Source organism: Peromyscus leucopus, chromosome 15 (assembly GCF_004664715.2).
Source record: "Peromyscus leucopus breed LL Stock chromosome 15, UCI_PerLeu_2.1, whole genome shotgun sequence".
In the NCBI taxonomy this organism is placed as follows: Eukaryota; Metazoa; Chordata; class Mammalia; order Rodentia; family Cricetidae; genus Peromyscus; species Peromyscus leucopus.
Window position 1 is genome coordinate 24,097,226 of NC_051076.1, and position 23,306 is coordinate 24,120,531.

Here is a 23,306-nt window from a genome sequence, read left to right on the forward strand (position 1 = left end):
TATGTGCCTTCATATGTACACACACACACACACACACGGGGGGGGGGGGAATCAAAGTTGGAGAGAACTCAATGCTCATGATTTTAAACCAAACTTCTCAGAAGTCACGGAAGCACACAGGAGGGGAGACTGCATGGGAGGTCTCCCCAGAGGGACTGATCTTTCTCTTTAGAGGGAAGATCCATGATTTCAATGACTGAGATCTAGAAACCTTTAGGAGCCAAAGGAGTCATCACCTAGTAATTTAACATCAACCCTGTGTGGTTCACTGGTGGTTCTTTTCATGTTCAAGGGGGGGAATTGTTCAAACAATATAGTTGGTTTGAAAGGCTTCCAGGGCCAACGCAAACACCAAGTGGGCTGCCCAGAAACCACACATTGTTTCCTTTAGACAAAAGATAATGATGCTCTAATGAGTTTTACCCTTTATTGCCCTCTCTGGAACACAGCCTCAGGAAGAAAACCCACAAAACCAAATTGTTAGTCCCAACATTTACAATATTTTGCAGTGATCCCAATCCCTTTTACTTTAAATGCTGGTACTTGTGTTAAGTGTTTGTGCTGTTTAACTCATACATCCCAACCTCATGTAATCTCACAAGTGCCCTCCCAGAGAGAGAAAGGAAATGAGGAAAAGAGGAAAAGTCCTAAGAGGTTCACTGATAGAACCTCCAAGACAACCAAAGTGCTTCTGAGCTGTTCACCAACTGATGGGAATGCTAGATGACCAGCCAGGACTGTTTTGAATGATAAAGTATTGTGAAAAGGAACTGGGCTAACATTGTTCATTTCATCAAAAGCATTTCATAAATAGCCTAAAGTAGGAGTGGAGGATGTTACCTAGCTGATTAGACATTTAAGGACTGTGAGGAGCATTGTGGGGTATGGGACTCACTGGGGCCATTAATAGTGTCCTTGAGAGGAGGCATATCTGTCTAGCCAGAGATGAAATTACCAGCTCTTCCATATCCTCACAGTATGTGCCCCACCTCCCTTCGGCCCCATGCACAAGCACACAGCATTTCCAAAGTGATTTCTTGGGGGATTGTTTTATAGCCCCTGAGCAGACCTACTGAGTACAGCTTCCTTTATGATCACCTGTACTGAAATGGCTCTTCTGAAAACTGACTGTGACCTCCTTCCTGCTAGATCAATGGGGCGTTTCTGCTTCTCTGCCTGCTTGATTTCAGTGGAACTGTGAATGGTTAAAAGGCCTTCCCTGAGACACCTCTTCTTGGTCTATGTGGCATAGTTTTTGCATATTTACCCTGTTCATTGCTGGTTGAACATAGCTGAGCTATGAATGTGAGTTTTTCATGAAATTTCATACAGAATTATTCTTAAGACATCTCTTTATATACAGTAATTAAATAAACAGAACTTCAGAATCTGGATTACTTTTTTAAAACTTCACAAGTTTGGGGCTTCTGAATGAATGGCAATTAGCAAGAAGCTGGAGACATTTCATTCAGTTATTAGTATTTTTATAAGTCAAGTCCTTGCCATAAGCTTTGTTACAGGTGCTATAATTTGGAAGGCTTGCTCAAATATGGAGTGCTAGGCTTCAAACCTCCCATCTCTACAATTTCTGATCCTGCAGGGTTGAGGGACGTTGAGGATGAGAGGGAAGCTGGGTACCAAGTTTGCATTTCTAATTACTGGTCAGAAAACCATAATTTAAGAAGCTCTGATCAAGATTAAAAAGTAAATGTGAAATGTGGGAAAGGACCTCAGTATCAGTATCAAGAAAATAGGTGAAATTACAATTTATAGTTATTATACAAGCCTGTGACTACGTCATCTACTCAAATTACTGTGGGGGTTTTTTTTGTTTTTTTTTTGTTTTTGTTTTTGTTTGGCTTTGTTTTTGATTTTTTGAGACAGAGTTTCTCTGCACAGCCCTGGCTGTCCTGGAACTAACTCTGTAGACTAGCCTGGCCTCAAACTCACAGAGATCCGCCTGCCTCTGCTTCCCAAGTGCTGGGATTAAAGGCATGCATCACCACTGCCTGGCTTTTTTTTATTATTATTATTATTTATACAGAAGGAGAACTTCATGTTCAATGCCAGTATAGCTGAGGACTTCCCTTAGGGAATATTTATAATTAAGCCAAAGCAATGTGATTATCTAAAATTAATTACACATGTTCATAGCAGCATTACTAGTACATCTAAAAATTAGCAACAGCCAAATTAGAATAATAACTAAATACTTTGAACATGCCTGTAAAATATTTTATATAATACTTAAAAGTTGTTCATGTTTACTTGTGTTTGAATTTGAGGTCTTGTAACCAAAATTTAATGATGTAAAAACAAATGATATTTTGTTTTTAAAAGAGTGAAGCAACTGAACTTAGATCACATACAGTAACACTTTCTACCCCCAAACTCTCACATCCGTATCTTCTTAGGGATGAAAAGCTTAGGGTTCTGAAGTAATCCATGTACTTTCTTGTTTCATAGAATAATATTTGATTATTATTGATTTTTAAGTTTTAACCACAAACAGAATTTTATCTCTTACATCATTTTAGGGTACTTGTTTGAAATTTCTATTTGGTTCATTCCTATACTAATTATCCCTTTTAATTGAAATGAAATTCAGATAACATAACATTAACCACTTTACCCAGTCGTGTGCTATTGTATATTCATCTGCAGTTGTTTGGGAGGTAGAGACCCAGAGCCCAAGAATTCGAGGCAGCTTGAGCAACATAGCCAGACTCAAAAAATATACATACTCTAGAGGAACTGATCTTCAAGTGCTCAAATCAGTGGAGGTTAGTGTTTTATAATCATCAGCCCTACCTAATTAAAAATCATTTTCATTACCACAGAGGAAATCCTGCACTGAATAGTGGTTCTTCACTTTGTCACCTCTAGACCTGACAACTGTCACTGCCTTTTGTCTCCCTGATGTACATAATCTGCATTCCATTAGCATTTTAAACAGATGTAGTGTTGTTGTTGTTTTCTTTTCTGTTATTTTTTGTTTGAGTACATATCTGGGAAGGAACACTTCCCTCTGGCTTATCTGCTTACTGGCTGTTACTTTGCTCTGGAGTAGCTCAGAGTACTTTAACTGTGACTTCAGAGATCATGGTGGTAGAGCTTCATACTCAGCATGTATGAGGCAGGGGTTGGGGTGGGGGGGAGGCTGAAGGTCAAGTTCAGCAGCCCCATCCAATAGAACTCATGGTCTCTCGATATGCCACCATTACCATCACTGGTACCAACACAACTGCCAAATACATTTCTCTTTATGCTCTCTTCTGTTAGAAAAACCTGTGTTTCAATTTTCTTTCATTCTCTCTCTCTCTCTCTCTCTCTCTCTCTCTCTCTCTCTCTCTCTCTCTGAGTGATGTGTGCTTAAATGCACACTAATATATGTGCAGATGCATGAACAGTCAGATGTGCATGCATGAAAGTTTGATTGTGTGGAGACCAGAGGTTGATATTAGGTCTCTTCTTTGATCATTCTACTATATTTACAGAGGTAGGGTTTCTTCATCCTATATCTTGTGAATTGGGCTATTCCAGCAAGTTGACTTGCCTCAGGGTTCCCATATCTGCCTCTCAAGTGCTGGTGTTACTGGCAAGCCATTGTATGTGTTGACTTTTCTGTGGATGCTGGAGATCCAAATTTCGGTCTTCATGCTTGTGTGACAAGCACTGCAGCCACTGAGCCATCTCCCTCTCTCTTGTTCGGTTCCTTAATCTTTCCACATAATGGATCTTGTCTTGAAAATGACCTGAACATCATGAAAAAGTGGAGAAAAGGAGAGATGATGGGAGGCATTGCAGCATCAAATGACCTGGTTCCTGGGCAAGGCTCGGCACATGGGCGAATGAGGTCCAGTGAGCCAGTTTCTTGGCTTCTAACTAGCGTTGCTGGTAGTCCTCTAGACAGCATGGCATGCAGGCTTCATAAGAAAGGGATACTATGTGAAAATGTTGGTCTTTATCCCATCTCCCCACCACCAAACACTAAAGAAGTTGTTTACTTTAGACACAGGCAAACTGCTCAAAGAGCAGTTAGACCTGGGCTTCCATTAATGTTATCCTTGCATGCTTTGCATGCCGGCTCTTTTATTTCTGGTCCTTATTAATGAAGACGTAATTAATGAAGTTTACCCTTGTCAGTGGACCAGAGCCCAGACAATTACAGTTTAGATAAATAATTTTGGCTGTGATTCAGAGTAGGGACGCACATTAAAAACACTAATTCTCGGGTTCTAACTCAGATCCTGAGTGTGAGCATTCCTCTCAGTGTATGCACCCAGTCTGCATTTCTAGTAAGTTCTCAGGTATGTCTGGTTCATAGCAACATTTAAGGTGCACAAGTCTTTATTAGATTTGTATTGCATACCAATAACAAATATTATGAAATTTGCTCTTGAGAAAGACGTGCCAATATTTGTTTGGAAACAATATGTTAGAAAATATTTGATAAGCTTGGCTTAAGGTAGAAGTGGTTCTGTTTGATGTTAACAAGAAACATTCTCTGCAAATACTTCAAAAGTTCAGTGGAAGTCCATTTTGTTTACATTATTTATAATTAGACTGATCTAAGCAAAGATCTAAACAGAGAGTTATAAAATGCAGAATGGACACCAAACATCATGAGCACATGTGCATTCAGTAAATATTTGCTGCATGAATGGTACACTTAAATTTGCTTTATTTCCCAAATAAAAAGCAAAGGAATGATGCCTTTAACCTCCCAGATTTTTCCTTCTCAAATATCACTTATAGTCTGGATGTTTGAATACTAGCAAATGCAACATCTGTAATTTCTCAGAAATATTGATCTTCATTCATTTGTTTAATATGCATTCATTGTCCATCTTTTATGTGGTCAGACATATGCTAAATTATAGGGATATGGTAGACTTTATTCTCATGGAGTTTTCTACCAGAGAGAACCAGTAAGTCAGTTATGCTAAGAAAAGGTTGATCACTGGGGAGACAGAAGAAATCTCAGAAAACATATCAATCAAGGCCATGAACCAGCTTGATATTTGTTTCATTTTGTCTATTGTGTCAAGGTGACTCAGCCTAAATTTTTTTCATTATGGTTCAGAGCCTATAAAATGCAAGAAAAAAAGAAGAATGTGTATGTGTTTGTGTGTAGGAATATGTGTGTGTTCTTGTGTGTGAACTTAGACTTTTGTGTAGGTGTGGGTACATGTGTGTGCATATGCAAATGGAAGGCAGAAGTCAACGTGGGCATCATTTCTCAGGAGCCCTCCACTTTGATTTTTGAGACAGGAGTCTCTTATAGAAGCTCACCAATTAGGTTTGACTGGCTGGCCAGAAAGCCACAGGGATCAGCCTGCCTTGGCCTTCCCAGTGCAGGGATTTTTATAAAAGCATGTACCATCATGCCCAGCTTTTGACATGCGTGCAAGTGACTAGACTTTTGTCTTCTTGCTTGTGCAGCCAACACTTCACTCATGACAATATCTCCCTAGAACTTAAAATAATAGCTTTATATGTCCAGAATTGCTAAGTATATAGAGACAGAAACTGGGCAACTGATTGCCTGGGGCTGGAGGTGGTATGCTTTAAAAGAGTAAAGAGTATGACATATGAACTATAACCTAATAACATTATTGGGGTGATAGAGGGTTGGGAGCATATCTAAGTGATAGAATGTGGCATGCACATGCCCCCAAATTTAATCCTTAGCGTCAAAAGGAAGAAAACCACCTTTTAGTTTTCTCAATAGCACACTTACTTAGTTTCTTAAATGTTTGAGAGGATATATTGGAAAGCAGATTAATTCTTCCTTGCCTTCACTCCTTCCCTGCTGCAATCTTTTTATTTGTTTGTTTGTTTGTTTTGTTTTGTTTTGCTTCGTTTTGTTTTGTTTTTTTAGAGACAGGGTTTCTCTGTGTAGTCCTGGCTATCCTGGAACTTGCTATGTAGAACAATTTGGCCTTGAACGCAGAGATCTACCTGCCTCTGCCTCCCAAGTTCTTTAACCTCTGATTAAAGGTGTGGGCTACCACCACCAGGCTCCCTGTTAAAATGTTGCTCTTGCCCACATCTGCCTTCTCTGGAACCCATCCATCAAACTGTACCCAAACCTATCTATCCAGGAAAGTTTTATTTTTCATTAATTAAAGTTGTTCTTTGACAATTTTATGCATGCATATAATGCATTCTAAATTGCTTTCACTCCCATCTCTAATCTCCCTCCCACCCCATCATACCCAATACTTCCCTAGACACCTCTTTTCCACGTTCATATCTATGATTTGTTTTGGGTCCCACTGGGATTAACCAGGGCCCTCTGTGTAATCATGAGTTTGGAACTGTCCATTGGAGCTTCCTGGGCTCAGCAGTGACAGAAACTCTTCAGATGTTGCCTCACTGAATTTGTGATAGCCTTTGTTCTTCTTGCTTACGCAAGGTTGTTCGTAGTCAGATTTTTCTTTGGGTTGCCAGCTCAAAAATAATGAAAGGGGGAAGACTTATTAATGATGAAAGCTTGGTCCCTAGCTTGGGCTTGTTCCTAACTAGCCTATATATAAAACCATTTATATTAATCTATATTCTATCACATGGCATTACCTCTCTTCCATCCTGTTTCCTCTCCGTGTCTCCTGGCATCTCCCACTTACCTTGATTCCTCTTCCTCTTCCTTTCTCTCCCTGGAAATCCGAGCTATATCTCCCGCTTAGCTATTGGCCATTCAGCTTTTTATTATACCAGTCACAACAATACACCTTCACACAAATACCCCACAACAGCTGTTTGTCCCATAGTTCTACCTACATCCTCACTCAGTTCTCTTCTGCTTTACAGGCAAGCCATTCTTCCTGCCCTTATGTAGCCAGACAGAACTATAGCTCCACTTCCTGCTGCCTATCTCAGCCTGAATTTTCTTTCTTAGTGCATATAGACTTCCTATATGCACTATATGTTCCTCATGGAACAGCTCTTTTCTGATCTCTTAGAGTAAACACTCAGCTCCACCCCATAACATCCAACTGGTTATGTAAATAACTAGACTTTCTTGCTTATTCTTGGGTCTATTAAAACACAACTTTCTAAAATTTTCCCTTCCTTTCTCTCCCCATAGGCCCTTGATTCAGGCCAGCAATTCTGATTTCATGGCTCTTTCAAAAACCCAATCACATCGTTTCCTATTTCCAAGGTTACTGTAACCATGTTCTTGACCCAGGATGCTATTAATTCCCTTTGTGTATCAACCCTTATTGAGGTTCACAGAGCATGGACAATGAATAAATAGGTCAGTTAATGCATACAGCTTTAACAAAAGTGCCACCTACTGAGGACATGTAAATCGAGTGTTATTTTACTCTTAGTATTAGTTGTTAATGTATTTTCAACACTTTTTTCTTCAGTTTTTCCATAGCTCCATCAGCACTGGCATGTTTCAAGTCTCCTGGTTGTCTCTGATTATGTTTGTTTTCTTTGGTCCAGAGCCTTGGATTTGCCCTCCAATTTGTCTGAATTCAGCATCAGTTGTCAATAGCAGCTAACTGGAAGGAGGCAGAATGCCCGAGAAGTAACACCAACCAAACCAGACTTCTTGTTTCAATTAGATTACTTAATACAGGGTTTTCCAGTTCTCTTCAGACCCATTAGCCAACTAAGTATTTTGAAAGACTGTCAGGGAAGAGAGGTTGCAGAATTTGAGAGATGTGAGAAAATGAATCTGAGAGGAATGGAGCTTCAGCTTTTCCTAAGATTTATATATGGATATAAAATTTTTATGAACCGAAGAGATGGAGGGTGACTTATTGTTCTTGCCCAGCATTATTAATGCACTACTCATATTTATGCAATGTAATAATAGACTTCTGTGTGCATTATTGTATGTATGACTCTCCAACATCGTTATTTCTAAATATAACCTGTGGCTTTTCAGTTGACATGCAAAATTTGCAGTGAATGTTATTTAAAGAATATCACAAATTGAGTGTTGCAAACCAAAAATCATTCTTCTTAACACCTTTAAAGGTCTCTAAATACTGTAGGTATTTCATGTGTATTGCTACATATTTTTAAAGTACATATAAAATATTCTTTTAAAGAAAATGTTATATAATCTCTTTTTCTCCTTAAATTTGTATTTCACTCTAGCTTCACTAGTATGTTTTATACTTGTAAGTCTTTTACTTTTTATTGTTATTCTTTTTGGTGAAAGGAAGTAGATATGTAAGCTTTACCTTTTATTCAGTGGCCATAAAACTTAAAATATTAAAAAAATTCCTATGGATTAATTATTTCAGTGAATAACAGGAGTTGATCAAATATCATAAATATGCTATGAACTTAGTAACTTAGTTATTAAACCTAGAATTTTGCACTTCGGTGACTTACCTTTTTACAAAGGAAATGTTTTTGTTCTGTGTGCTTTGTGAATGAATGCTGCTTATTTCTAGAAAATAAAAGGAGACTAAGCAGGATGGAAGCAATCCCTTTCTGTTATCAATGGGAGTAATTCCTTTCTGTTGTCAATGGGAGCAATCCCTTTCTGTTGTCAATGGGAGCAATCCCTTTCTGTTGTCAAAGGGACAGAAGGGAATACTCAAATGGGCAGGAGGAAGTACCTGCTTGTTTCAAAATAGGGACATTTCCTATCCAGTCTCCTAGGAGAGAAGCAACAAATGGAGCTTGAGGGTTTGTGTACTAATCGCTATTTGACTCCCCATGAATACACACCATCCTGAACACCTGTAGAGACTGACCAGATGCCTATTTAAGAAGAGGAGGCAAGCAGAGTTGCTGTATTCCCTAAAGGAGAGATTGCAAAGAATATGAGGTCAGAGGTCTAAGGAATAAGGAAGAATAGACAGCAGTCTAAAATGGAAGGAAAAAAGAAGCTGCAAAACACTGAGTGCTGAATCACAGGCAATGGCTTGAAGAAATTTTTGAAAGTGTTTGTTTTTAGGTTTGATGGCTAGATACGTACTAACTTACCAGCTGAAGACTGTATAACAGGTATCATTTCTACTGAAAACTCAACTCAGCCTCAATCTCCTATGCATGGTTTTAAAATAATGTTAAAAAGCTACATCTACCAGGGCATGGTCCATATGCCTGTCAATCTTGCACTTGGGAGGCAAAAGGATCAGAAGTGTAGGGCCAAACTGAACAGCACAGCAGTATCTGAGGCCAGCCTGAGGTACAAGAGACCCTATCTCCAAAAACCAATAAACTACATTTATAAAATAGAGGTAAAATCCAATCACTCAGTCAGTCTTTCATCACACATAAATAAATGTTCCAAACCATTCTCTATAGCCGTCATAAATTGTTGTGGAAACAAAGATTAAATATTCTTATTTTCCAATTATCTACATTCATATAGGGCAGAAAATGTGCATATAGTGGCTATGTAGTGTCTGCTGGCTGTAACTAAGCAATTATAAAAACAATGAAGAACACAGGAAACAAAGATGATTTAGGAAACATGAATGATTTCACAATGAAAATAATATTCAAATAACACCCAATGACTCACAGTAATCCTAGGAAAGACATTGGCATAAAAATAATAAAAATAGTAAAGAGAAATAACTTTACAGATGTTTAGAAATTGAAAGCACCCTTGCATAGGGTTGAATATGTAGTTTTGTGAATTTCACATATAAAGTGGAAGGTCAAGAGATGCCATTTGATGAGACAAGAAAGGGACAAAGATCCCCAAAGGCCTATGCCAACTGCTGAAGAAGTTGAATTTGCGATGGGAAATTTTCAGAGTTAGAATTTTTGTTCTGGTAGGCATCTGGGAGCTCAATCTGAGAATGGGAAACAGGAGGCCAGTGAGGAGACTACTGTCAAGGTCAGGAGACAAGGACCTGGATCAAAGGGATGGCTAGAGGTGAGACATGGGAGAGTCTTGCCAATGGATTTCATATATGAGAAAATAGGTTCAAATTTCCAGAAAACCAATGTGATTTAAAAATTGAAGACTGATCTTGCAAATATCAAGCACAGGAGCCGGAGAGTAGTAACCAAACCTGCCTGGATTCATGAGCCTATCAATACAATCAGAAATACTGCTGTTGTGTTCTATAATATAGAAATCTGCTACTGCCTTACACGTATACCCTTGAGGGGGATTCCACAGCCTGGGGCATTGTTCCAATTTCATTCTGTTGCTGTGACAAATTTTACCAAAGCAATGAAGGGGAAGAAATAGTTCATTTCTCATTTAGTCCCAGGCCATAGTCTATGCTTAGGGAATGGTACCCCATAGAGAGTTGGGGCCTCTTATACCAATAATCAAGACAATGACTCATGGACATGCCCATAGGCCAACCTGATATTAGTCAATGAAGACCGTCTTTTCAAGTGAGTCTATACTGGGTCAAGTTGCCAGTTAATGCTATGAGGACAGCATCAAATCCTGGCATTAAAAAAAAAAAAAAAAAAAGGCACTAGCAATTTCTCCTGGCAGGTCTCTTTTCATCTAGGAAAAAATTCCCAGAGGTGTACCACTATCCATGTCAAAACCAATTAACTGAAAGGAGATGGGTGAATTCATTGGCTTGGACCAACTTTCCACAACATGGTAGGTGGAAGGTTTTTGATGAACGTAGAATCCAATGCCTGAACCTAAGTGTGGTTCTTCTAGTGAGGGAAACTATAAATTCCAAAGCAGTAAATTAGTAGTCCCAGCTTGCTGGCTTAAAGGAAAATGCTGAGTCGTTCACTGAGATTGGACCAGACAGGACAGCAGCAGATGCTGGGAAATGACTGAAGAGCCACAGGACATATGGAACCTAGGATTTTAGGCCACATGGAGAGTGTTTCATGGGCAGTTAGGCATAGTATCTGAGAATCATGAGCAGAGGGCTGCTGGCTGAAGTCAAAAGCATGGATGAGGAATAAGATGAGATTATGAAAAATAAGTTCTTATGGAGGAACTTCAACCCATTGAGGAAAGCAAAGAAAGAAGGGGAAACAATAGAGAAATGCCAAGAGAAAGTAGATGCATACCCTCATGAACTCTGAAAGAAGTAACGGGGGGGGGGTTCCCCCGCCTTTATCAAACATGACCATGAACTATTGTCCTTCCTGAAAACCACAATGTAGCAAAACCAAGCAGCTGGAAGTAAGAGTGAAGAGGCAAGCATTGCTCTGTTTAAAGCATCATAGACAGGTCTTTCTGGTTTTTATGGATATGTACACAGGAAAGTCTATCCTATGTGCCCAGGGAAAAGCAATCTGGGAAGAGAGTACCATCCTGGCAGGTGGGGAAGACACTGCTTAGCGCAGTCAGTGTGCTGTGGCCTGCCTCTTGGGCATCAGCCTAGATGCCTTATCGAAAAAGAAGTTAACAGAGTTGGGCCTACAAAACCCTTTGTGGTTGGCCCTCCTCTTCCTTTCAAATGAAACTCATGAGAACCTCTTGGAGAGTGACTTGATGTCTGCTCCACTCTCCTCCTCAATAACATGGTCTAGTGGTGATAATTAACACCATTTTATCTAAGGAAAGCTGGAGGAAACCAGCAGTGAGCCATGTTGGGTCATGTATTGGCAGCTCAAGGTCCAGAAATCTATGATCCTTCCCATTCTGATGCATGGGTCCTAAACAGAAGCCACTCCTGTCTATATATGCCACAGCTGCCACAGAGCTCTCTCATCCATTCCCTTAGGAATATAACAATTTGCTGCCATATTGCCTTGGGGTTGCATTGCCTATCCTGAATATATCCTAGCACTTTCCTCCGAGATTAAGATCTTTGATTACTTTGATACCTTTGATATCCATAAGTCAAAAAAATATATAACCATACATCATATTTTCTTTGGTTGAAAAATCTTGTTTCAAAGCATGATATAATTTTTCCTGGGATGAGATGATGGTCAGTTCAGCCCAGACAATGTCACTTGCAAAAGTAAATTAATCTATTTGGATTTCAAAGTCCTGTATCATGTGGGATGCCTTGATATTTCTGCTTTGAAATCGCTAGCCACTGCTGAGTCTTTTCATGACACTTTGGAGATTGATAGTTAGGACTTCTGAATTTGCCTCTCACAATATTTCAATTTCTCCGGCTTCAAGCGAATTGCAGTCACTCCTTTGTAGGCAGAGGACTACTGAGTTTGAACTTGATGTGCCTTATAATCAGAGACATGCAAACTAACAGGAAGATATCCTTTCCCATTTGTTTTTTCAGACGGGCAAAAGTTACGTGTGGTCACACCACGTGTTTGCAAGTACATGCAGCAACAGGGACCCACATTTTACCCCGGGGAAAGAATGCTGGCATCAGCTCTTGGAAAGCAACCTATGGAAGCTAGTCCAGTTCAAGCTGAGCACAACCTGTGACCCAGCATTTGCCCTGTTCTCCTGTAAAAATCTGCAACTGGCAGGCATAAATAAACAAACATTAAAAGTGTTCTGTGTAGCGCTATTGGCTACAGAAGACAAGCAGAAGTGCCCCCCTGCATTCTCTCAGTTAGATGAAAGGATATGATTCATTTTAATAGTCAGCAGAGGGATGAATAGATGTCTGCAAGTACCCACGGGTGTAAAATCTCAAGCATGTAATTCTGAAATGGAAAGTAGAGGGTGATGTTATTTAAGTAAAGAAGTATTACACACTCTCAAAAACTACTCATGCATACAACATAGGCTAAAACACAAGCAGTGAATGGTAAGATGCATACCGAGGGTGGGATGCTGGTCATCTCAGTGACGACATTCAGAAGGAGTTACCGGAGGGATCTGTAAGGTTGTCTCTCTATATACTCATATTATTTTGTTTTCAAAATTGAGACTGTAAATAAAGATGAGAAATGGCAATACTGTTTTCATCTTGGTGATTGTCACATAGGGTTTATTATCTTTTCCATCTCTCTCCATGAAATATTAAACAGTTGGAAATTTTGAAAGAAGGCCACTTTGTGTGGCCAAAGAACGTAACACAAAGAAGATAACAGCTAAATTGGATAGGTGGAGTTTGAGGCAGACCTCTGCTAAGCTTTTCTGTAAGAGGCCACATAATGACTATTCTTTGACATTGTGGGCACCATGGTCACCGCCTCCAGGACTCATTCTGCCCTTACAATACAAATGCAGCCATAGTTGAAAGATAAATGAGAGGGTGTGCCATGTTCCAACACAAGCTTCTTTACAAAACAGAGCCTTGGGTTTGGTTTGGCCCCATGGGCCATAGTTTGCCTCAGTTTAGAGTTGCCAGGGGGAGATAAGCTGTTTCAGCAACAAGCAATATACCAAGCAAAGGGTGATCTTGGAGACCAAGAAAATCTGAATGGGTCTCTAGAGAGTTAGACAAGGAGCTAAACATTACCTTCCCAGTATAAGACTCAAAATTACAGATGAAGTACCTTTGGTTGTTGAAGCTGTGGCTATAGAAAACCTATAAACAACAATCCCTGGTGATTAACATGGTTGGGGGTTTGGGTTTGCATTGTTTTGCTTGGTTTGAGGCTGCCTCATGGGGGTAGTGGAGAAGTCTATCTCGGATGCTTTCCTTCATCCTTCCTGGGTGTTCTGGAATTCTTTGGATACAGAAAATGTTCTGGCCTCATTCTGCTCTCGACTCCTACACAGTCCAATTCAGTCTTGCCCTGAGGTCTAAAATCCAGCAAGGTCAGTGCGAGAGTGAAGCGCCCAGCTTCACTGCACCTCTGGCTGTGGCTCATCTGCATATACCCGGTGACTCAGCGCGGCTCTGCCTTTTTCTAGAAATCACAAGTTTCCTGTCGTAGAGCCTCTCTTCAGTATTGACCCTTCTATGAAGAGCTGATAGAAAGGACTTGTTCTTCTTTGGCCGCCTAGGTGGTGGGCTGCTCTGGCTTCAAAGGTCAGGCCCAAGGGCGTTCACTTAGGGGAAATACTTCCACTACCAGCTCTCTTTTTTATACAGTCTACTTTGGCCAACCTAGTCTGCTTAGGCCATCAGCATTTATAGTCCTGGCACACTTTGCAAATTGACAACATTGTCAGGCCAGAAGGATGGTTAATAAAACCAACAGGAGTTATTTATGAGTTTCTTCTGATACAAGCCAAACACAAGATGTGTGAGTCAAACGAAGAATCCTTGTGCTGTCATTACTGGCAATCTCAGCAGCATTCCTGAGAGGTGGTTATATGCCAGTCATTTCTCTGAATAGAAAAGGGGTTCAGACAGCACGGAAACACTAAATGTAGGTCCCTGTTGGCCCCCTGACATGTGTGTGGGATGGATGATAGACTGAAGACAGAGATGTGCACCTTCTCTCCTCCTATGACCTTTACAGGAGCAAGGGCCAGCAGAGTAGGTGTCAGTGGCAGCAGTTGGCTCAGCTGCCCCTAAAGTAATAAGGACACCTCCCAGGAGTCATTGTAGCCAAAGAGGTAAGCAATTGGCTTACCTGTCCTGGCACTGGGATGCCAAGTCCTTGGCCAGCTTCTTATTGCTACATGTGAAGGAGAAATGAGATTATGTGACACACAGAGAGAGTGAGAGAGACAGAGAAAGAGAGAGAGACAGAGAGAGAAAGAGAGAGAGAGGGAGGGAGGGAGGGGATGGAGAGGAGAGCCAGACTTGGCTCCAATTGTACAGATTTCATCAGTATCTTTCCCTTTCCTAAAAATTGGAAGTTTGCTTTACTTCCTCAGTTCTTGGGAGACACAGCTTCCAGGGGTGGGTGCCAGATGTTTGCATGCTCTTTTAAAGTGTTCAAAGAATGCCTGTTACTAATCACCACATCGAATATTGTTCACACGAAGAGTTTCTGCCCCAAATCGATCTGAGCATGTTTTAGCTCTCTTCTCCCTGACAACAGTGAGAAGCTGCTGAAGGAGAAAGCATGCACTTTGAGCCTACCAAGAGTCCACCATAAGCTGTCGCTGGAGCTAGGAACAGAGGACGAGGCTGACCATAAATCTTTCCTGGCTGAGACTTGAAAACTTTTGGTTTTGTTTACTCAGAATGTTAATAATTTTGGAAATTATTAAAATAGAACCCAAAGACTCTCCTTTTAAGAGGCTGTTGAGATCACAAATCACTCCACAGATACAATAAGCTGAGCAAATCCAAGTCTCAACTCTTGCCATGGGGCTGCTGGAAGTGTGGCCAGATTCACATAACACTTCATGTGTGGAACCAAGGAGGCGTGAGAAGAGCCCTTAAAAGAAGCTTGGACTTAAAAATGTAATAATTGTGGTGTACAAATGTTTTTATAACAGGAAAAAGCAAACCCTTTTTCCCCTCTCTTGGTTCTTCAGTGTTCCTTCCTGTTGGTCAATGTCATCCACACTCTCTAACATATTACCCAGTGTTTCACCACCACCAGGACACATTCTTTTTGGATTTTTCTTCCCTACCTTTTCTTTTGAGAATGGATCTCACTGAACCTGGGGCTCAGTGATTAGCTAGATCGGCTACCCAGTAAGCCCTGGTTCCTCCTTTCTCTGCCCTCTAGCCTGGAAATCGCAGGTGTGTGTCTCAATGCCAGGCTTTTCTTTACACAGTTTCTGTGGATCTAACCCCAGGTCTTCATGCTTTTACAGGAAGCACCTTCCCACAAAGCCATCTCCTCAGCCTGTCCTTTTCAGATTTTCAGAGACTCCTCCGCCCTAGACTTTAAATGACCCGGACTCTTCCTGCTTCATCTTCAAGTACAATAGGTGCATTTCCCTCATACTTTCACATCCTCTGTGACCATGGGTCTCATCATTAGTTCGTTTTCTTTTTACTAAAACAAAGTACTTGAGATAATGTAAAAGGAAGAAATGTAGCTAGAGTTTTCTCTCCAGGTCCCGCCAAGCCTGGCAGTCCGACAGCCCACTTATAAAAAAAATCACTCAGATGCTTGTCTTATTGTAAACTGTTTGGCCTAATGGCTCAGGCTTCTTGTTATCTAGTTCTTATATCTTAAATTAACCCATTTCTATTAATCTATACTTTGCCACATGGCTCATGGCTTACCAGTACCTTACATCTTTCTTGTCATGGTGGCAGCATCTGGCAGCGTCTCTCAGCCTCAGCCTTCCACTTCCAAGAATTCTCTTCTCTGCTTGTCCCGCCTATACTTCCTGCCTGGCTACTGGCCAATCAGTGTTTTATTTATTAACCAATCAGAGCAACATATTTGACATACAGAACATCCCACAGCAAAGAAAAGTCTGCTTTGGCTCACAGTTTGGAAGGTTTAGTTCCATAGATGAATCTATGGAGAAGTGCCAGATCAAGGGAGGGGTGTGCAGGAGAGAAAGCTGCTTGCTTTATTTACAGCCCAGAAATGAATGAGAAAGAGAAGGCAGCTTTGTTGTAGTGGTGTGGCTGGTCTCTGGTGGTGACATATTTTCCTGGCTATTGTCATTTGTGTTCTTATACTTACGTTGAGGCATCTGGATTTGGAGTGATTATAGGTCTAGGTGCCAATTTCTGGATTTGTCTTTATTGGGTGGGTGTTTTCTTCCTTAGTTCCTCTTTCCTCTTTGGTCTTCGGGATCCCATGACCTGAGGTGAAGTAGAGAGTCTGTCCCCATGGGGGCTGGACTTCTGATGTCTTGAATGACCTCTGGTCCAGCAGGGGGTTGATGCACAAGTTTGGGGCTGAAGTTCTGGCTATGTCTGTGTGTGGTCTGTGTGAAGTAGCTGAGGGTCTATGGGTTCAGATGTTGGTCTCTAGTTTACATTGGACTAACCTAGGCCCTCTGCATATATCTGACAGTCATGTAGCTTGATCTTCTTGTGGGACTCCTAACAGTTGTCCCTGACTCTTTTGCTGGTTTTGGGGACCCTATTCCTTATACTGGGTTGCCTTGCCCAGCCTTAATACAAGGCAAGGTGCTTAGTGTTACTACAACTTGATATGCCATGTTTTGTCGCTATCCATGGGAGGACTGCCCTTTTTTGAATAGAAATAGAGGAGGAGTGGATGGAGAGGTGGGAAACAGTGGGGAGGAGAGGGGAGGGACTAGGCAGAGAGGAGGGAGGAGAAACTGCATCAGGATGTAAAATAAATAAATTAATTAAAGAGAGAGAAAGTGGGGAAGAAGAGGAGGAGGAGACAGACACTGTTTCCACACTCTCTTTCAAGGGCATATCCACAATGACTTAAAATGCTTCCTACCAGGTTTTACCTCTTGAAGGATCCACCACATGCAAACTTTGGGGCACTCACATGGAATCTGAGGGATGTCTGACCACACAACTGTAACAGGAAAATACTGGTATTGACAGAGCTCCTGATAGTGTTTACACTAGGATCAGTTCTCCAGGAACACTTGATGACAGAAGGAATCATCTCTGGAATGTTTTACAAAGTCACTAGTCACTTAGACCTGGACTAGTAACAGTGATACACACTGTGACTTAGCATAGGCATTTTTAACATAACTGTATAAGAGAGAGATAGCTACATTCAGGGAAGCCTCGATGACAGAGCTGGGATGCCTGGATTCAAATGCTTCCCATACAGGCTTTGTGATTTTGGCAAGTTGCATAGCCTTTCCAAGCCTGTTTCCTCATCCATGAAATTGGGAAAGCAGTCATACCTACTTAATGCAACTCTGGTTGTTAATTACATTTACACATGAAAGCAAACAGAAAATATTCTGATATATCTTGAGAACTAATAAATTGTAGTTATTCTAATGCTAAATGACTGTATGAGCTTAGAATTTAAAGAACGCAATCTGGGACCAAGGGCTCAAAAATCTGTGGGCCTCAGTTTACTTCATTATAAAGTAGGGAATCAACAGTAGGTAAAGTCTAAGACTATTTCAAGACTCAAATGAGCTGTAAAGAGGCTCAAAGGCAGCATTAACCCACACTGCGCTCACCCATAGAGTAAATGCTGGGTGCTGTTATTGCTACTAATGTACCTTGGCTTTGGGCTATGTCAACACTACTGGTTTTAATTTTTCTGCCATCATTCAACTTACTGCTGTATCAATGATCTTTTTCTTGTTGTTGTGACAAAATGCCTGACTTAGCCATCTCTTAAGGCAGGAAGGGTTTATTTTGGCTTACAGTGTACGAAGGGATGTGGCCTACCTCTACAGGGAAGGGATGGTAGTGGGAACACAAGTAGTGCTCTTCAGTAGTGAGGGAGGAAAGAGCAGACAGGAAGTAGCACACCAGCTATCCCCCAGTGACTCATTTCCGTCACTGAAGCCTTACCAGTTGGGACCCAAGTATTCAAACAACATAAGCTACGAGGGATGCTTCCTATTCAAACCACATCACAGCCTTCTTCCAATAGTGCTATAATGTACTTGCTGTTGGGTACTGTGTATCATAGTCACAGTTGCCTGCAGTGGTACTTAACAGTCACGTCAGACTTCAACAACTCTGGGAGTCCAGCCATAAACACTAAGAGGAAAGATGGATGGTCACTAGATAACCCTTCTCAACCAACTGTTTTCTCTTGGCAGGATGTTCTGGAAGCTCTCACTGACCTTGCTCCTCGTGGCTATGCTGGTAAAGGTAGCTGAAGCCCGAAAGAATCGGCCTGCAGGCGCCATCCCCTCACCGTACAAGGATGGCAGCAGCAACAACTCGGAGAGATGGCATCACCAGATCAAGGAGGTGCTGGCCTCCAGCCAGGAGGCCCTCGTGGTCACCGAGCGCAAGTACCTCAAGAGTGACTGGTGCAAGACGCAGCCGCTGCGGCAGACGGTGAGCGAGGAGGGATGCCGCAGCCGCACCATCCTCAACCGCTTCTGCTATGGCCAATGCAACTCCTTCTACATCCCGCGGCATGTGAAGAAGGAGGAGGACTCCTTCCAATCCTGCGCCTTCTGCAAGCCCCAGCGTGTCACCTCGGTCATCGTGGAGCTTGACTGCCCCGGGCTCGACCCTCCTTTTCGAATCAAGAAAATCCAGAAAGTGAAGCATTGTCGGTGCATGTCCGTGAACCTGAGTGACTCTGACAAGCAGTGAACTCACCAGGGCAAGATGCAGCTCAACCCTGAGCATCCTTGCCCCTGGGTCACACCACCGCCACTTCTGTCGAGCTCACTCACACTCTGCCTGGTGTCCCTGTCAGCAGCAAATGCATCTCTTAGGGCTAACAGTGTCCTTGTCACAAATGTGGACCGCAAGTCGACATGTCCCAGATCCACCCCGGGCCACACTCATGTTTCCAAATCCAGGCTGTGTATCGGGCGCAGAAGATGTTGGAAAACACTCTCAGAAACTAGACAGGACTTTTCAGGTGATGCACTGTCAATCCGGGATTGACGTTTCCACCATGTGGAAAAGCCAGCCTTTCCCTGGCCACATCTTACACTCCAGCTCGACCCTTCCCTGGTGAAGAATGCACCATTCTTCTGTCGCAAACTTCTGTTGGCCACCAGACCTCTGTGGTGTGGGCATTCATTCTTCTGATCTGGGAGCTGCCGGGCTCTACGGCTGTTGTGATGCCGATACAGGCAGCATCTATAAAGGAGATGCTCACCCTTAAGGGGGTCTCCAAACAAACCTGATACCTACAAGGACAAGGCGAGCTAAGTATTGGATCAGGAAATGACTTCCCTAGGAACTATGCTCCGCAGGCCAGACGCTCCACACCCTTAGACACCGCCTCTTTTCTTGCTCCTCATAGCCCCCATCTGTGGACTCAAGATGAACTCTGGTGCACACGCCATTAGCCTGTCACCACAGGAAAGGTCTCTATATTAATGTCAGTTTTATAATTGATCCATTGTGTAAAAAGCTGTTAAAAGTATTATCGACCTATTCATGTATCAACTCACGTGTTTGGACTCTGGCTTTGCAGCACCATTCTGAATAGAGAGTAGAGCAGGGAGTGATCTATAGAAAAGGTATTTTACTGAGAAATACTGCCAGGTCAGCCATTCACTGCCACACACTTTTATCAGATTGAACAGGGAGGAGGGACATGTTGTGATTTTACTTTGAATATGACATCACCAAAGACACTAAAGCATTGCAGCGTAGTATAGAAATTGGATTGGGACAGATGGTGTATACAGAGGAGTCATTGGCAAGTGGTAATGCTTGATGCACACATGTGAAATGAGGCCTGGTATTGTCTTCACTGCCCTAACACTAAGCAAAAATATTTCCTATTAAAAGTCATTTAAGAATATATGGAATTGAGACACGTTGTGGCACAGGCAGAAATGAAAGGTAAATATAGATGGTAGTAACGTAGTTAAACTCAGAAAATAGCTTCCTTTCCAAAGAATAGACTTCTAAAAATACCAAGAAACCTAGGTCACCTTTCACCTTTGTGGTGGGTTGTTGAAGTCTCTGTAGTGTGGCCTTTTGATGAGAGGACATTAATTTGTTTTCTGCCAAAATTATGCTCAAGTTCAATCTCTTTGTGCAAAGGTCCCTGTGAATGACATGTATGGAATCTGACAAATGTGAGTGAGAAGAAGCCATTGGTGGGGATCAGAATATGAATAGTCTTTAGTTGGTAATTTCTAGCTGCATGCTCTTGCCCAAGAGTGGGTTTCCTGGTGTGATAGAGACTGTCCATAAGCTGCTCTGAGACTCAGGCTTCTGGACACCTAACAGTGATGCTGGCTCTCCAGCTTGCCACCTAGAAAAGAGGATTGGGGTGAGCTGGGGTTGGGAAGGGGTGTCCATGACTCTCTTGCCTGTGTTGCAATGCAAGTTTTCTAGTTCATTTACGTCTGTGACACAGTAAACCCTGAGCACAGATCGTGTGGTTCTAAAGGGAAGATTAGCTTCAGAAATGGTAGTGCACAGCCTGGGATCAGGAGAGAGAAACAAGGAGACTGGAGAAAATGCAGAGCGCTGAAACCCCTGGGATGAAGGCAGAAAGTGAAGAGGGTGGCCAAGGTCAGAGCTGCAATTTTCACTTTTAGTAGAAAACCTCAAGCGAGAGCCAGAGCAGAATATGCAGCAGAGAAGCTGTGAATGACGTTTAGTTTCCTTAATGGAGGATGATGAAGTATAGCAAGAGGGCAGAGGAGGAGAGTCTCGCACCCAGCTGTAAGGCCAACACACATCATTTTATTAACAGGATCCACACAAGCAGAGGAAGAGTTAAGCTAGCAACCCACAAAGTATACACGTTAGCACTCTTTTTGATCCCAGATATGGGTGTACCCATGAAAACAATATGATACGCTGTGGTATGAGGCTACTTCTTGAGTTATTGTTTGTATAATGTTTACCTTTGAGTGGCTCAAATTGTATTTAAATTTTGTCTTGTTTATAAATGAAGAAAAGCTATAAGTATAATGTAATTATTTTATAGGTATACTATTAAGTTATAGAACAAATAAAGATACTCTAGGATTGTATGTGATCCTGGTGTCATGTGCCATAAAAGCTGAATTCTGCACTTGTATCCTTGGGTAGTGAAGGATCTTTCTTGGTGCACTCAGAGTGCATTTATTCAGCCTCTGGGAGTTCACCCCTGGCCCATGTCACAAACTATCCTTGGGGGCTTAGGACCTTCTCGGAGGATCAGAAACAAGCATTGAACAAGCAGAATTGGTGGGGATAGCTCTTGATCCCAGTCTATAGGAGCTTCTAGCCTTTTCCAAATCACCCACCAGCTGAACACAGAATGCACTCACAGTGTTCCAGAATAAGAAATGCTGAATGAGAACACTCTGAGAAACTGCTGCACAGAAGTCCACTGTGAGTCTTGTCTCTCTTGTAGCCAGTGCACCACACTCATGTCTTACATAAGCCTGAAACTGTGTTGAGTTTTGCTTAATTTTACGTTGACTTTCCACGTATTTCAACGTGTCTTAATTTAAACACGTCTCAGTTTCACAGTGTTGTCATTTTCCTGCAAGTTGAAATATCTGCCATTTAAGAAATGCAATGATCAATAAAATATAAAAATCTTCATAAATTGCATATGTGTGATTCACTTTATAGACTTTAATGATTTAAATTTGATGTGACAATAATTCATCTCAGTTTATTAAACAAGAATATTCCACTTTGATCTGTGTTATTGCAAGTGACTTGTATCTAGAGTTGGCTGGCTGATTTTTAGGATGTTAAGTCGATGAAAATGAACTACTGCTACTGAGTGAACAACTCAAAGTGTAAGTCAGACTAGAAACTTTACTTAGTGATTGATTGATCTATTGCCATTGATTATTTTTTCCATGGGAGGTAATGATCAGATCATAAGTGATGTAACTAAAGCTTGTTGGTCCTCAGGCTATCCTCTGAATCTTCCTTAAAGCCACCTCCATCCCACCCCCCACCCCACCCCTTCTTACCAGCTCCATGGCTACAGCTTCTTAAACAGAGCAGGCAATCCAGTCATGTGACCAAAGATGAACTATGTGAAATCTCACAGTCTAGAATGTGTGGTAAAACAAACACACAAACAAACAAACAAACAAACAAACAAACAAACAGAGACTCCATTTCTTTATCATTCTTTAGATCCTGAGATTTCCCCCCATCAGTCCATCTTCTTTCATTATCCATTCTGTAAGGCTGCTTTATATTTGATGTTTATGTGTGGTATTAAGGGAATTTACTGGAAGAGGGAAAGTATATCTATTCTGTTCGGTGTAGTATCAAAGGTGTTGGAATCCCTGTAAGATTAATCAGCGTCAGTCTCTAAGGTACCTTGTGTAAGTAATTACTTATCAAGATTTCCCACATATGTATATTTGACTCATATTTCTTATGTAGCCCTGTCACGTGACATTATTGTGTGGTACAGAATGACCCCCAAATCCAAGTTTCCTCAAGCTCTATCCTGACAAGAGGGATAGTAACGTAAATAGCCTCGAGGCAACAGAATAAACAAAACGGGTGTCCATTCCATAGGAAAGTAGAGTTCATCTTGTTCTCTTGCTGGTTGGTAGGGCAAAAATCCCACTTGCTACCCTGGTGAAGACTACTTCTAGTGTTTCACTGCAATTTCTTGCCATCTGTTATCTTTGTAGGAGCCAACATATGAAATAAATAGAGATACATAGGGACCAGGGCAATACTAAAACATCTCAACTTTACACACACACACACACACACACACACACACACACACACACACACACACACACCTCCTCCTGCCTCTCCTCTTTTTGTTGGGATGGGGCAGTTCCAGAGTTTCTGCTTGCCACTCACCACTGTAAGAGTTCTTACCGGAGGTCAAAGAATCAATGTTAGGTGTCTTCAAACCTCCAAGAGCATCCTTTCTCATTTTGTATTTGGAGATTAGATAATGGATCAGGAGGTTTCTCCAGGAAATGGCTCTCCAAGCAGTGGCTCACCAAGAGCTAGTCTTCAGCTATGATTAGTGAAGCCTGCTTCCACATTAATAGACAGCCATGATGGTTCATTCAGTCTTTGGGAGTTACTGTCAGTTACAAT

General features: G+C 41.6%; 1 protein-coding gene across 1 annotated transcript in view; it reads left to right on the forward strand.

Moving 5' to 3' along the window:
* The window catches only part of Grem2 (gremlin 2, DAN family BMP antagonist), a 102,782-nt gene extending 80,867 nt beyond the window's left edge, over positions 1-21,915 (forward strand). The window contains exon 2 of the mRNA XM_028865545.2: positions 18,389-21,915. Coding sequence (XP_028721378.1) covers positions 18,390-18,896 — 507 coding nt within the window. The 5' untranslated portion in view covers position 18,389 and the 3' untranslated portion in view covers positions 18,897-21,915. The remainder of the gene's footprint in view (positions 1-18,388) is intronic.
* The last annotated feature ends 1,391 nt before the right edge of the window (positions 21,916-23,306 follow it).